At 34.0% G+C, this 17,118-nt stretch overlaps 1 protein-coding gene across 1 annotated transcript; it reads left to right on the top strand.

The window, feature by feature from the left end:
- The first annotated feature begins 5,390 nt into the window (after positions 1-5,390).
- On the top strand, positions 5,391-6,283 carry LOC149658480 (uncharacterized). Its single transcript, XM_089844510.1, has 2 exons — positions 5,391-5,730; positions 5,805-6,283. Exons 1-2 carry the CDS (start codon positions 5,505-5,507, stop codon positions 6,281-6,283), a joined length of 705 nt encoding a protein of 234 aa, XP_089700636.1. The 5' UTR covers positions 5,391-5,504.
- The last annotated feature ends 10,835 nt before the right edge of the window (positions 6,284-17,118 follow it).

The following is a 17,118-nucleotide window of genomic DNA, read 5'->3' as shown; positions in this document are numbered from 1 at the left end:
AGAAATTAATAATCTTTTGATTAATTATGTTAGGAAGGAAATGATAAACGCAAGTTGATAAAGAAATTAATAATCTTTTGATTAGTTATGTTAGGAAGGAAATGATTAACGCAAGTTGATAAAGAAATTAATAATCTTTTAATTAGTTATGTTAGGAAGGAAATGATTAACGCAAGTTGATAAAGAAATTAATAATCTTTTGATTAATTATGTTAGAAAGGAAATGATTTACGCAAGTTGATAAAGAAATTAATAATCTTTTGATTAATTATGTTAGGAAGGAAATGATTTACGCAAGTTGATAAAGAAATTAATAATCTTTTGATTAATTATGTTAGGAAGGAAATGATAAACGCAAGTTGATAAAGAAATTAATAATCTTTTAATTAGTTATGTTAGGAAGGAAATGATTAACGCAAGTTGATAAAGAAATTAATAATCTTTTAATTAGTTATGTTAGGAAGGGAATGATTAACGCAAGTTGATAAAGAAATTAATAATCTTTTAATTAGTTATGTTAGGAAGGAAATGATTAACGCAAGTTGATAAAGAATTAATAATCTTTTAATTAGTTATGTTAGGAAGGAAATGATTAACGCAAGTTGATAAAGAAATTAATAATCTTTTAATTAGTTATGTTAGGAAGGAAATGATTAACGCAAGTTGATAAAGAAATTAATAATCTTTTAATTAGTTATGTTAGGAAGGGAATGATTAACGCAAGTTGATAAAGAAATTAATAATCTTTTAATTAGTTATGTTAGGAAGGAAATGATTAACGCAAGTTGATAAAGAATTAATAATCTTTTAATTAGTTATGTTAGGAAGGAAATGATTAACGCAAGTTGATAAAGAAATTAATAATCTTTTAATTAGTTATGTTAGGAAGGAAATGATTAACGCAAGTTGATAAAGAATTAATAATCTTTTAATTAGTTATGTTAGGAAGGGAATGATTAACGCAAGTTGATAAAGAAATTAATAATCTTTTAATTAGTTATGTTAGGAAGGAAATGATTAACGCAAGTTGATAAAGAATTAATAATCTTTTAATTAGTTATGTTAGAAAGGAAATGATTTACGCAAGTTGATAAAGAAATTAATAATCTTTTGATTAATTATGTTAGGAAGGAAATGATTTACGCAAGTTGATAAAGAAATTAATAATCTTTTGATTAATTATGTTAGGAAGGAAATGATAAACGCAAGTTGATAAAGAAATTAATAATCTTTTAATTAGTTATGTTAGGAAGGAAATGATTAACGCAAGTTGATAAAGAAATTAATAATCTTTTAATTAGTTATGTTAGGAAGGGAATGATTAACGCAAGTTGATAAAGAAATTAATAATCTTTTAATTAGTTATGTTAGGAAGGAAATGATTAACGCAAGTTGATAAAGAATTAATAATCTTTTAATTAGTTATGTTAGGAAGGAAATGATTAACGCAAGTTGATAAAGAAATTAATAATCTTTTAATTAGTTATGTTAGGAAGGAAATGATTAACGCAAGTTGATAAAGAAATTAATAATCTTTTAATTAGTTATGTTAGGAAGGGAATGATTAACGCAAGTTGATAAAGAAATTAATAATCTTTTAATTAGTTATGTTAGGAAGGAAATGATTAACGCAAGTTGATAAAGAATTAATAATCTTTTAATTAGTTATGTTAGGAAGGAAATGATTAACGCAAGTTGATAAAGAAATTAATAATCTTTTAATTAGTTATGTTAGGAAGGAAATGATTAACGCAAGTTGATAAAGAATTAATAATCTTTTAATTAGTTATGTTAGGAAGGAAATGATTAACGCAAGTTGATAAAGAAATTAATAATCTTTTAATTAGTTATGTTAGGAAGGAAATGATTAACGCAAGTTGATAAAGAAATTAATAATCTTTTAATTAGTTATGTTAGGAAGGAAATGATTAACGCAAGTTGATAAAGAAATTAATAATCTTTTGATTAATTATGTTAGGAAGGAAATGATAAACGCAAGTTGATAAAGAAATTAATAATCTTTTAATTAGTTATGTTAGGAAGGAAATGATTAACGCAAGTTGATAAAGAAATTAATAATCTTTTAATTAGTTATGTTAGGAAGGAAATGATTAACGCAAGTTGATAAAGAATTAATAATCTTTTAATTAGTTATGTTAGGAAGGAAATGATTAACGCAAGTTGATAAAGAATTAATAATCTTTTAATTAGTTATGTTAGGAAGGAAATGATTAACGCAAGTTGATAAAGAAATTAATAATCTTTTGATTAATTATGTTAGGAAGGAAATGATAAACGCAAGTTGATAAAGAAATTAATAATCTTTTAATTAGTTATGTTAGGAAGGAAATGATTAACGCAAGTTGATAAAGAAATTAATAATCTTTTAATTAGTTATGTTATGAAGGAAATGATTAACGCAAGTTGATAAAGAAATTAATAATCTTTTAATTAGTTATGTTAGGAAGGAAATGATTTACGCAAGTTCATAAAGAAATTAATAATCTTTTAATTAGTTATGTTAGGAAGGAAATGATTTACGCAAGTTGATAAAGAAATTAATAATCTTTTAATTAGTTATGTTAGGAAGGAAATGATTTACGCAAGTTGATAAAGAAATTAATAATCTTTTAATTAGTTATGTTAGGAAGGAAATGATTTACGCAAGTTGATAAAGAAATTAATAATCTTTTAATTAGTTATGTTAGGAAGGAAATGATTAACGCAAGTTGATAAAGAAATTAATAAATTAATAATAATTTGATAAATATTATGGGGAAGAATATAATACTTCTTTTCCCCTTCTGATATGGGAACTCATGACGGAGACAATAGGGAGCTAACAGTTCTGACCCTGAAACGTCACACCCTTCTATCTCTTACTGGAGTTTCATCCCCCCTAACGGTTGGAAACAGTATTCTACTCGCAAAAATTCCAACCAGAGAGGGGCTGTGTGACGTCAGACTATCTGTTCCCCCTAGCCAGTTGTTAGCTCCTTATAGCTTTTAGACCAAACTACATTTTAAATGTCAGGAAGCTTTGACTGTAATTGGCTTTAGGAATATTTTGAACTAATAATTCTACCCAAATGATTAAAATCTTAAATTAGGTAAGGCTTTATGAAAAACCACGCTTTCTACAGAAGATATCCACATATTTCTCGCCAACGTAACATCTTTGTTTATCTTGCAAACTATTAAACATAAGAAAAAGCACTGTCGTTAACAGTGATTTTCCAAGGAAAGTAATGACAGCACACCTTATTTTGTTAACTAATGGACCCCAGATTTATAATTTATCTCAAACACTTTTAACAAGTTTTATTAATGTTTATTTTGTTACATTTTAAATATTTTTTGTTTTATTACATTTTTAAATATTTTTGGTTTAATACATTTTAAAAAGTTTTGGTTTATTAAATTTATATTTTTTGACAGTTATGATTATTAATTTTTTTGAAAAAAGACGCTCTACAGTGCTGCCCCCAATAATTCGTCTTCAGCGCTAGCTAGGTTAGTGGTGGTCTTTAGAACTTTCGTAACCGACCAATCAAAATTGTTTTTGCTGGTTTGCAATCAGGGTTGGAAATAAGAAATATTTCTTATAGGACGTGTGTCCAGTGACCCCCTATTTGACTCGAAAATTTATAGGACATTGTAACTGGAGTGTGCGTGCCAAAATATTGTCGCTTCTCCATAGTCAAGATATCAAAATTTCGGGATACTCATTGGTCAAACTGTCCATAGTTTAAAAAAAAGTTATGGGACATTTTAAAATTTTATTAGACAATGTCCACCAGCGTGGGAAATAAGGCGGTGGCACAGGGCAAATGACCAGTTTAAAAATTGCCTGGACCAGTTTAAAAATTAAATCGGAGGGGGGTCAGTGGTCCACGGGACCACTAAAAAAATTCGAGGATTTTTAAAAAAAATTTTTGGAACTTGGCGTTTTGAAATTTTGAACTACAAATTTTGTAGCCTGTACCCTGTAGGTACCCTGTAAGTCTGAGTCGTTGAGACTTGAGAGCCAATTTATTAGTCTTTTTGACTCTGTGGTCTGTGGCCTTAGAGAATAAACGGTCAGGCAGACAGGCAGGCGCGCGCCGCTCGACTCTGGCTCTCCGACTCCGACTCCGAGAAAGAGGCAGGCCGCCGCCGGCAGCCGATTGTGCCGAGGCTTATTGTTGGGAACGTTCCGTTCGTTTTCGTTATATTCGTTAGTCGTTACTCGTTAGCTCGTGCTTTCGTCACTTCGTGAGAGACGCAAAATTGGAGATATTTGGAACTATTTTCAGAGTTTATACAAAAATCAAGATAGCATAAATTTGAATTGCTTTTGCAAAGAATTTAAGAGTCTGAAACGGCATGTAGCAAGTCAGTTTCCGAAGGAAACAAAATCTAGCATGTTAGAAGTTTTTCAGCTAGTTTGTGACTCCTTTAAAGATAGATTTCCAATTTTCAGTAGGCTTTTCAATGTGTTATTAATAACCAATCCAACATCTGCTGAAGCAGAACGTGGCTTTAGTTTGTGTAATATTACCAAAAATTCACATAGGGGTCACTTAACTCAAAATAACCTAGAGAATTCCATTAGAATTAAAATGGAAAAACTAGTTGTCAACGATTTTGACTGTCAGCCTGCCCTCAACCTTTGGTTTGAGGCTGCAAACAGAAGATTTAAAACCAGAAATAAAACACCCCTCGCTAAAACAAATTCTGTATCTAAAGAAGTCAATGATGATCATGAACTTGATGATGTACCCGATGAGTTAATAGACGAGTTTTGTGATATAATTAATTGTGATGATTAACTGTTAACTTATAGTCAAAAATTTTGTGATATAATTGTGATGATTAACTGTTTACTTATAGTCAAAAGTTTTGATACTGATAATTAATAGTTCCTAATTTTAATGCTGCAAGCCTTAGAGCCAAATTCATATAAACTAAATTTTTGCGTCTGACGCAATAGTGATAAAATTTAGTACCTGGCTAAATCGTATCTATCATAATTCATAACTGTAAACTAGTCAATGCTTTAATAGACTAGGGGTATTCATACCAGTTGTATGAATCCTATTCTGTAAATTATTGTAATTTTTGTAACTATGTTAAACCAAAGAGAATATACCAATTATCTTTGGTATAACAGAACAAGTATTTTCATTAAAATATGTGTAGTAAACTAGTAAGCTAATGGCCAGAGTTCAGAAACTAACTCAAATACTTTAATTATCCATTTCTGTAGTTTAGCAGACGACGTACCCTGGTTAATGGTCATGGACCAGTTTATTTATTCCAAGCCAGGGGGGTCACTGGCCCAATGTCCAGTTTAAAAAAAATCCTTATTTCCCACCCTGATGTCCACTGTCCTGTGCTCATTTTCGGTTTCGGGCTGCCAGATTCTGAGTGAGTCTGACGTAGCAGACGACAAATGAGTTTTCCTTTAAAATCCTCATAGAGTGGCACAGGCTTAGCAATTTTAATTAATATTTTAGTTAAAAATGGTTTATTGTTCAGTTTTTAAGTGTAAAAGTCGCACGGAAAAAGATAAGGGGATTTCGTTTTACTGTTTTCCTTGTGTAAATAAGAAATATGGGCCTTATATTGAAGAACTTTCGCGTAAAAGAAGGCAGGCTTGGGTTAACGCCCTTCATCTTGAAAAAAAATTTTCAACTTTTGATCTAATACAGAAATGGCATAGAATATGTAGTCGTCATTTTATTTCAGGTAAGAAATACTAAAATTAAAGAAATGGTACAAGTTTTAAAATTTTTTCATTAATGCAATGTATTTTAATTTAGGAAAACCATCAAATTTGGAAGATGAGACGCACCCTGATTGGGTTCCATCACTTTTCCTGGGATATAGAAGTGTGCAAAGCTTAAGATCTCCAAAATCTAGACTAGATTTACATAATCGGTATTTAGAGCGTTCTGAGAAGAAGAGAGAATTGGAATCAAAAAGTGAAAATGCGATCTCAATGTCATCATTGGGAAATGATCTCTTCGTTTCTGTGTTAACGGAAGATAGTCAAGATGATTCTGTGTTAACAGTAGACAGTCTAGATGATTCTGTGATTATGGAAATAAGCATTCTTGAAGACAGAATTGAAGATTCTGGAAGAGCTGAAGTTGCTTGTCAATGCGTACCACTTTTTTTAAATGCATCTGTTCAAGCTAATGTTAAAATGGTGGAGGCATCGAGTCAGACAAGCAATAATACATACAAAACTGCCGAAATTCAAACTGATCTTGGGCCAAGACCTTTACAACAAGTCTGACAGCACTAAATTTATAAACACTAACTTGAAAGAAAACCGATCGAGAATTTTGAAAGGTTACAAGGAACTCGCTCGTTTGAGGGAAACTGACCCCGAAAGCAAGGACACTTGCCAAAAAGGGTTCGTCGACGACAAGTATCCGAATCGTCCCGACAGCTTGGAAAATCTTAGTTTGCGGGAATTTGGTCAGTTTTACGATTATGCCATGCGCTCCGAGGGTGTCGAGAAAAATGCGAATCTCATCCAGTTGAAAAACAATCTGGGTTTCATGAGAAAGAGAATTAAGCCGTACATAATAGAGCACTTTATTCACGACCCGATGGAGGAGAAAGAACAGTATTGTCACGCTCTACTGATCCTCTTCAAACCGTGGCGTGACGAAACTGAGCTATTGGGCGATTTTGAAACATACGCCGATGCTTTCGAAAACTCGCTTTCGGTGTTAAAAGACATGAGAGAATATCACGAGAAGCTGTCGGTTTCCAAAGAAGTTGAAAAGAAACGGAAGGCTTCTAAAAAGGCGAACGAGCTAGAAACCATAGTATCGGAGGCCGAAAGTGAAGACGATGAAAGTGCGCTACAAGGGAAAGAAATTGTTATCGAAACTGAACACGCGATGGCTGATGTGGAAGCTGCCATGGAAATCAATTTCGAGACTGATGATGACAATGTGGCGTTACTAAACTCGGATCAAAGGCGAATATATGATCACATCATGGATCACTTCTCCCAAGAGGGAGAAAAATCTGGAAACAAGTGCCTTTTTGTGTCGGGACCTGGTGGCACTGGCAAATCGTTTCTTATCGACACTCTCGCCAACGCAGTAAGGCGACGCTTTCAAAATCCTGCTAGCGTGGCAATTGCCGCGCCAACGGGTTTGGCAGCGTTGAATGTTAATGGCGTAACATTACACAGATTACTAATGTTGCCGGTAGATCATGGGCGTATTGCCGAATACCATTCCCTAAGTTCTGACAATATGAGCATTTTGAAAGAAACTTTGGGAAATTTAAAACTGTTAATTATTGATGAAATTTCCATGGTCTCGTCGGTGTTACTGACTCACGTTCACTTGAGGCTGAACGAATTTTGGGAAATGAACCAACCATTTGGTGGAGTTGTATTTATCCTTGTTTTGGGTGACTTTTTCCAATTGCCTCCGGTTCAAGGAAATCCCGCGTTCATCAAAATCACTTCCGAAGAAGCCAGACTTAGATTCAATTGCATCGGAGGAAGTGATCTTTGGAAGTTTTTTAAATACGATGAACTAACGCAAAATGTTAGACAAGCCAACGACCAAAGTTACGGCGACATTTTAAGCAGAGTTAGAATTGGAAATATTTCTAAAGCTGATGTTGCAACCTTAGAAAGTAGATTGGTTGCTCGAGGAAAAAACATCGAGGTGGCTATGGACCTTTTCATTAAACTGTCCAATGAAGGGTTTCGCCCAATTTGTTTGATGCCTAAATTAGCCATGTGCGAAAAATTCAACGGCGAAATGCTGCGAAAAAACGGCGAGAAAGTTGAAGTCATTCCTTGCCAGGATAGACTCGCTGACTATGGAAAAAAATGAATAAAAACATTTTGAGGAGACTTCAAAGTCTAACAAGACGGCCCAAGGGCTCGTAATAGTAGCCATATCGTACGAGTGAATAGCCCCTCTATACCCTACCCTAATGAGTGGATAACCCCTCTATACCTTACCCTAATGAGTGAATAGCGCTATCTTTTACAATGCTTAAATGATTTACCGTGCATAAAATCAGAGTGAATAGCCCCTCGATTCCCCACTCTAAACAGTGATTAAATTATAACCGTATAAATTTACTTATGCTGTAATTCTAATATTCCGGCGAATCGAAGAACAGATAGTTTTTAGTGATAATCTCCTCGATGAGTTTACAACATAGACTTATGCCGATGCACACTTATCGCCTCTTATAAATTTCTAACAAGGACTTATGCCCAGAAACTTTTGAAAGAGAAAGTTTAGTTATAGTGATTACGCATTTTAGTGATTATCCCCTCGAATTACCTTTAGCAATGCTAAAATGATCAAACGCATAACGCTCATTTAACACTATGTTAGCTCTATCTAAACCCACATTTGAATTAACCGCCAAAACGTTCCAGTCAAATATAACCTAGATGACGATAGCTACCGAACGAGAACGAAACACATGAGGAGCGCGGTAGAAAAATCGTTATCTATTTAATTAGCACATACATAAAAAGAAAATAAATCTAAAAACCCCAAACATACAAATTCATAAGTATCCGACCCCACAGATAAAAATTCAAAAGTTTCCGACCCCACAGATTAAGAGGTACCCCACCCCATATCACCCCGACATTTTAGAGATAAAAATAAATAATAAAAAACTCGGAGTTTCTATCAAGTCTCTATGGTTTAGTGGTTAGAACGTTTGTCTACTACACCAGCGACCCGGGTTCGATTCCCGGGTCTGACCTGAAAAAATTTTAATTATAATTAAATCTCTAACCGAGCCCAGTAACCCCTATGGGTGGGTTGTGGTAATATAAAGTTCCTTTTAAGCTAAAATCTGACGATAACGAAGCGACAACCCCGGCCACTACTACTACTACTACTACTACTACTACTACTACTACTACTACTACTACTACTACGGCTCGGGTCAAACTAAGAGCCTATCGTATACTACGATATGGCTAAAAAACGAACCGTCCAAAACGGGCGGTTTGGAGAGCGAGTTAATTCTTTGCGTTGGCTGCCATATAATGGTCAGAAGGAATATCAGTTTTGAAAAAGGCGTTGTAAATGGTACGATGGGTTTCGTAACTGGATTCAAGAAGGACGAACAAGGAAACGTTGTTGGTATTTTTCTCAGAGTAGATCGCGAACCGAATAACGACAACGACAACGCTAACACTGACTTTTTAGTTGAGAAAATTTGCGTCAAATTTTTGCTCATGACAAAGATTTACGTTAAGCGCTCCCAGTTTCCCGTCATCCTGGCATACGCAATTACGATACACAAAAGCCAAGGCATGAGTTTAAAATGCGCCATTATGGATTTGGGTCCGAATTTATTTGGAACGGGCATGGCGTACGTCGCTTTATCGAGAGTGACGTCCTTAGCCGGACTCCATCTATTACAGTTCGATCCGACTAAAATTAAGGCGGATGGACGAGCCATAATGGAATATAACAGGCTTCGCAAAAAATATAGGCCAGATCTGCCTCTTTTGGAAATAACGGAGTCGAAAGAAAGTAGAGGTGGGAAAAGAAGTGCGCCTACACTATCTAAAAGCCTTTTAGAAGGCGAGGAAGTGAGATGTGAAGAAACACCGAAGAAGAAAAGGAAAGCCCAACAGAGTTTGGATAGTTTTCCCTTGAAAGGTTTAGCTAACGATGATCAAGTAACGTGCTATTCTAATAGCGTTTTGCAACTACTCTTATTAGTGCCGGAATTAAGAGAATTGGTTAAATCTTACAATGGATCATTCGTTGAAAAACCAGTTTTACGTTGCCTCCATGACACGATAAACGACATCGAGAGTTCTCAAGGAAGTTTCAGTCGTAAAGGGTTGGAACTGAGAATGGCTGTCGGAAATCATTTTACGCAAAACGTTCAACAAGACGCCAGTGAATTTTTGATGGTGCTCTTGACGACACTAAGTCAAGAAATGGAAGCCAATTACTCTAAGGCTCTAAAAGATCTTTTTTGGTCAAAGTCGCGAAACTTTACCAAATGCCCCAAATGTCAAGTTGAACAAAATTCGGAAAATATTGTTGAAAGCAACATTTTCAATCTTCCACTAGAAAACCGAGATAAAATTGATTGGAAATCTCTAGAAAAAAGGATGAGATTAACAGAGGTGCCATGCGTATTTTGTAACAACCCAAAAATACAAGAGCGTGATGTATTGATATCCAGCGGGAAGTACGTATTTTTGTGTCTTCTCCGTGGCGATTACAAAGATGGTCGTCCCGTTAAGATTTCGACCAAAATATCAAGTTTTGAAAATCAAAATGTCACTATGAGTAAGATGCTTTTTTAAACTAAAGGGGTGATTATTCATAAAGGTCAATCGTTGGCCGAGGGACATTATGTGAACTTTGTGAGAAAAGACAACGGCTGGTACGAGGTCAGTGATGCAATAATCAGAAAAAGGGAGAGATTCGTCAGTAACTTGACTGACGTCACTGTTCTGCTCTTGGAAAAAGTCCAGACACATTAAAGGATCTAACGTGATTGAAGAATCCATATCAAATTTACCCCGGGTAAAGCTTAAAATTTCAATATTCGTACCAGAAAGGAGCATCATATCTGTCAAAGATATACTAATAGTTTCATATTCCCTTTAAAGTAATTTATGATTGGGTAAATTTGTTAATTCTCGAGCAAGTTAAAGGTTTACAATGGTTCGAGATAAATTTTGATGTTGCCCAGACTATAATAACCGTGAATGGGAGAGGAAGGAGGATTGTAGGGCCATGCTATTGTTTCGAAAAAAGGCGATGATTCTTGAATTAATTTTTAAATTTTCTAGTGAAGGGTTTTGCCTTGCCCCAATGGTATTTTATATAAAAACAAGTTAAAAACGTAGCCCCTGTTGGTAATGCTATGTGATTAAATATAATTCTTTAATAAGCTGGTGTTACTATTGAGACAAACTCATATTATTAGTTAACATTGAACAGATTTTTGGAACTGAGATTTAGACACTCGTACCCAAATTTTAAATAAATACTGATTAAAATTAATATATTCCAAGAGTTCTCTAAATATCAGTTTCGCAACTACCATTTTTCTCTTTTAAGCGCGCTATATTTTTTTTACATTAAGACGCTCATAATTTTTTTTTTTGCATTAACAATTTCAAACCGTTCCAAAAAAAGTCCACGAGATTTTATAAACAAAATTAATTTAATCTAATATCATACTGTTTTAATTTCAACCCCTGTAGCGAAGATTTTGTGTTTAAATATTATTTATTAATATAACCTTTTCTTTGTATAACTTATCAATAATGTGTACCCGACCCAATCTAATACCACTTACAAAAATGTATTTTAAAGTATTTAATAGCCATATGAACTTATTAATTTGTCCCACTAACTAATATCCTACTATTGTTGGATAATTTGTTTTTATAAAGTTTGAGAATTATTTCCCCAATTGCGGTTACCAAAAAATATATATATATATTACATTACCCGTGTAAATAAAATAACTAAAACATTTTTTTTTCAATTAATATTCCAGGAAGTTTTGCATATTCTCTTTGTGTTTCTCACCAGCTGGAGTAGTCTGAGTGACGGGTGCCATTGATTAAAACCAACAGGGGTAGAATTTGCAAAGCCTTTTGGAATAATTTTTTTTCTTCAAAATTTTATAACCTTTTCATTGTCCCTTTGGTAACCCACGCGCAAAACAATAATTGTCATGTTCTAGCAGCACTGTTTTCAAACTTAAAGCTAAGAGTTGCCTGACATAATTTATAAAAATTGACCCTCAAAATCTCATATTTAAATGAACATATAATAGCCAGTAAATGGTAAAGTTTTCTTTCGCCTCCTCCCCCTCCGCCCCTTTACATAACTAATATACCGAAGAACAAAATTATTTCGACAAAAATGCTACGAGCAGTTCATATGTTCAACTTTGAAACATGCAATTTAAAGACTATTTTCGTACAACTACAAGCGTATTGTATCAACACGTGCCAGCTGCTAAGCTTCAACAGAAAGATAATTCATCATAGCCTTTACCAGTATAATAAAAGATTAAAACTACACAGCCAAAAAGTATGAACATCATCATTATATTAATAAAAACTGTCATTGTAGACAAAGACTGGAAAGTGTAAAAGATAAGGTTTGAAAATGAACTGCCTGAAGTAACAGATATTAAAATTTTCACTTTTGAAGACATCATTATAAAACATCAATTATTTTAAAAAATTCTTATCTTACTTTTTTTCACCAAAATTACTTCGGGAAAGTATTTTAAAAAGGAACATGCGCGTTATTTTGAAAATACTACGGCTTTACATTTTATTTTTTATCAAAAATTTAAAATTAGGTAGAAAATTCGACCCTATAACGACAGAAAATCGTTGAGAGCTTATAAAATATAAACCGTATTAAAACTTTACAAAACGTATTCTTAAATTGTAAAGCTTTCAAAGTATTAAATATTAACGTGCTGTGTTTCTCTCAAAGATCACGATCAATCTACAGATCTTTTCGACACTAATAACTAAATCACAAAGAAAAGGCCTATATTATTTTCCGCTTCGCAATATTTTCAATTTTAAAATATAAAAATTTAAACTCTTCAAGAGAAATCTTTTCAGATATCCAAGCATTTGAATCTCCTAGAATCAAATGTTAGTTGAAAGTAAAACCAGTACCAAGATAGTATCCCTTAAACCCTTCTAGGTGACAACTACTATTGAGGACAAAATACTTGGGTAAATATTGCTGAAAAATATTTTGCGAAAATGAAATTTTGGTGAAAAAAAGTAAGATAAGAATTTTTTAAAATAATTGATGTTTTATAATGATGTCTTCAAAAGTGAAAATTTTAATATCTGTTACTTCAGGCAGTTCATTTTCAAACCTTATCTTTTACACTTTCCAGTCTTTGTCTACAATGACAGTTTTTATTAATATCTGTCACTTCAGTCTTCATATTAATTAAAATTGTTTAGAAAATATGGGAGAAAAAGTCCTAGGGCGTTGCGCGTTCATCGGTAATCTAGCTTAAATACCAGCCGTCGGTAATGCGACTAAATCACCGGTCGTCGGTAATCTAGCTTAATCACCGGTCGTCGGTAATCTAGCTTAATCACCGGTCGTCGGTAATCTAGCTTAATCACCGGTCGTCGGTAATCTAGCTTAATCACCGGTCGTCGGTAATCTAGCTTAATTACCGGTCGTCGGTAATCTAGCTTAATTACCGGTCGTCGGTAATCTAGCTTAATCACCGGTCGTCGGTAATCTAGCTTAATTACCGGTCGTCGGTAATCTAGCTTAATCACCGGTCGTCGGTAATCTTGCTTAATTACCGGTCGTCGGTTATCTAGCTTAATTACCGGTCGTCGGTAATCTAGCTTAATTACCGGTCGTCGGTAATCTAGCTTAATTACCGGTCGTCGGTAATCTAGCTTAATTACCGGTCGTCGGTAATCTAGCTTAATTACCGGTCGTCGGTAATCTAGCTTAATTACCGGTCGTCGGTAATCTAGCTTAATTACCGGTCGTCGGTAATCTAGCTTAATTACCGGTCGTCGGTAATCTAGCTTAATTACGGGTCGTCGGTAATCTAGCTTAATTACCGGTCGTCTGTAATCTAGTAATCTAGCTTAATTACCGGTCGTCGGTAATCTAGCTTAATTACCGGTCGTCCATAATCTAGCTTAATTACCGGTCGTCGGTAATCTAGCTTAATTACCGGTCGTCGGTAATCTAGCTTAATTACCGGTCGTCGGTAATCTAGCTTAATCACCGGTCGTCGGTAATCTAGCTTAATTACCGGTCGTCGGTAATCTAGCTTAATCACCGGTCGTCGGTAATCTAGCTTAATCACCGGTCGTCGGTAATCTAGCTTAATTACCGGTCGTCGGTAATCTAGCTTAATCACCGGTCGTCGGTAATCTAGCTTAATCACCGGTCGTCGGTAATCTAGCTTAATCACCGTTCGTCGGTAATCTAGCTTAATTACCGGTCGTCGGTAATCTAGCTTAATTACCGGTCGTCGGTAATCTAGCTTAATTACCGGTCGTCGGTAATCTAGCTTAATTACCGGTCGTCGGTAAACTAGCTTAATTACCGGTCGTCGGTAATCTAGCTTAATCACCGGTCGTCGGTAATCTAGCTTAATTACCGGTCGTCGGTAATCTAGCTTAATTACCGGTCGTCGGTAATCTAGCTTAATTACCGGTCGTCGGTAATCTAGCTTAATTACCGGTCGTCGGTAATCTAGCTTAATCACCGGTCGTCGGTAATCTAGCTTAATTACCGGTCGTCGGTAATCTAGCTTAATTACCGGTCGTCGGTAACCCTTAATTGGTAATCTAGATTAATTACCCTTAATTGGTAATCTAGATTAATTACCCTTTATTGGTAATCTAGATTAATTACCCTTTATTGGTAATCTAGATTAATTACCCTTAATTGGTAATCTAGATTAATTACCCTTAATTGGTAATCTAGATTAATTACCCTTAATTGGTAATCTAGATTAATTACCCTTAATTGGTAATCTAGATTAATTACCCCTTAATTGGTAATCTAGATTAATTACCCCTTAATTGGTAATCTAGATTAATTACCCTTAATTGATAATCTAGATTAATTACACTTAATTGGTAATCTAAATTAATTACCCTTAATTGATAATCTAGATTAATTACCCTTAATTGATAATATTAATTACCCTTAATTGATAATCTAGATTAATTACCCTTAATTGGTTATTTAATTAGTAACCCTTAATTCGTTATCTAGTTTAATAACCTCTAATTGGTAGTCTAGTTTAATTACCTCTAATTGATAATTTATTTTAAGAACGTTTAATTGGTAAACTACTTTAATTACTTAAATTCGTAATCTAGTTTATTTATCTTTAATTGGGAGTCTAGTTTAATTATCTCTTTTTGATAATCCAGAATAATTAGCAGGGAAAAGTTAAAATGTTTATTAAGCTAGTCTGAATTTGACTATATCCGCGACAATTTAGACCCGTGTGTTTTGAAGGCGTCGCTGTAGCGGCCGCGTCAACGTCACTGCAGAAATATTAAAGCCGTCTTATCTCACTATCGATAGGCCATTCCAACCAAAAGGCATTAAGAAGAAACAATCGGATTATTATGAGGCAACTATACGTTAAAAAAGGCCAACATTGGTCTCGCTGATATTTCCTAATAAAACAGTGGATAAATGCTAAAATATCGCAGATTGGGGTAGTTTTTAAAATTTAAGTTAAACATACTTAAAATTAATTTTTCTTAATAACAAGAAAAATGATCCTAGATTATAGTTTAAAGTTTAATTTAAGACCGTTCCCAAAACTAACCAACGTATAGTTTTCCTAAATCACGAATAACCGATTTGTTTTTTTCGAAAAATTTCCCATGTTATTTCTATGGGAAAAATTTCTGTTTTGCATCAAAAGGTGTGATTAATTTTATGGAAATGAAAACCACCCTTAGCAACTTTATTTTTTATAAAATAAACTAATTTATGGATCTCTTTGAAATTTTAACCACATATTAAGGGCCCGAATTGTAGTTCTGTGGAATTTTTTCGAATGAATTAATACAATACAAAAAAAACTACATCCAAACAAAAAACCCTCCTTATACATTAAAAGCAGTATGAAGTCTTATCTAAGAGAGCTACCGCTCTCTCAGAATAAAACAACACCACAAGACTTCGATAGACAGATCAAGAAATATAAATATTCAACTTCTATGCCGAAATAACAGACACTTTAGACTGGCGTGTGCAAAGAATGAGAGCGACTTTGGATTAAAAACAGCCAAGATATTCAAAGAAATAACCCTCGTATTTGTTGAGTGAGTGTCTATAGAACGTCAAACTGTACCAAGGCCAAATAATACGTGTCAATTATTTAATTTCCCTGCATAGTTATATAACGGCTTGGCAAGCCTTGCCTTCAAGTTCATCAACACAATAGAAGTTCATAACAGATATGATTTTGCTAAAAAAACTTTTTTGAACAAAAGTTGCTTCAACGTTATTAAAATTTAGAACAGCAATGGTTTGTTACTAAAATTATGTACTTTACTATGTTGGGAGTTTGGGCGCACTCCTGTAAGCCAAGCTTCTGGGCGACAAAGTTTTGAGGGAATAAGGGACTTGTCAGCATGCCTACCCTACAGGAACTGACTACCCCGTGTTCTCGGGTGGTGAAATACCCCAAATCCCCCCTCCTTCACCACCCGATTAAACCTCAAGTACTTCACTCGTAACTCTAAAAAACCCAACTGTGATTAACCGCCTAATCACCTTGGACTTCAATTTAAATTTCCATCGAAACGCCTTATGAACGTTATTTTACGGACGTTTGCCAAACAAAACAAGCTCGATGGAATTAGTAAAATAAAGCTGCCAATTAATGACGTTAAGCAGTAATGCTATTTGAGTTCAAAAGTAATAAATATCAAAACAAAATAAAATGGACTGGAGATGTCGCTACCAAACACAAGGCACATCATTAACTCTCTGAACTAAATTGCAGATTCTACATTAACATAACAAAATCACGCGCGATGGAGCTAGTAAAAAAGCTACCGATTAATGAAATTAACCACTAACGCCATCTTAGTTCAATAGTGAAACACAAGGCTCCTCATTAACTGTGAACTAAACTGCAGACTCTACATCAATAAAACAAAACCAAGCGCGATGGAACCAGTAAAAAAGCTACCAATTAATGACATTAACCACTAACGCCATCTTAGTTCAATAGTATTAAATATAGAAAAAAAAATAAATCAACTGGATTGAAGATGTCACTAACGAAATACAAGGCGCTTCATTAACTCTCTGAGCTAAACTGCAGATTCTACACCAACAAATCACTACCCTTTTTAAAAAGCATCTTTAAGTATATTAGCAGTATTTTAACAAACTCCCCCTTCCCTTTTTTATACCTAAAATAATTTAACATTAAAACCCATGCTTACTATTTTTCTGGCTATTATATATTCTCAATTTTACAGTCCTAGGATTACATGTGTATAAATATTTTTTCATCATTGAATTATTCACTTGAGAGATTAACAAAATGATTATTGGTGCTCTAACGTTAATGTTG

The sequence above is a fragment of the Phalangium opilio genome, unplaced genomic scaffold (genome assembly GCF_054372755.1).
Source record: "Phalangium opilio isolate 3A_F unplaced genomic scaffold, DU_Popi_V2 ptg000077l_1, whole genome shotgun sequence".
Classification (NCBI taxonomy): domain Eukaryota; kingdom Metazoa; phylum Arthropoda; class Arachnida; order Opiliones; family Phalangiidae; genus Phalangium; species Phalangium opilio.
This window is presented reverse-complemented; position numbering and strand designations above follow the sequence as displayed.

Bases quoted from the DNA above. Each gene is read 5' to 3' on its own strand.
- LOC149658480 (XM_089844510.1), top strand. From the start codon at position 5,505: ATGGTTTATTGTTCAGTTTTTAAGTGTAAAAGTCGCACGGAAAAAGAT. The intron at 5,731-5,804 runs GTAAGAAATACT...ATTTTAATTTAG, and splicing joins TAGTCGTCATTTTATTTCAG to GAAAACCATCAAATTTGGAA.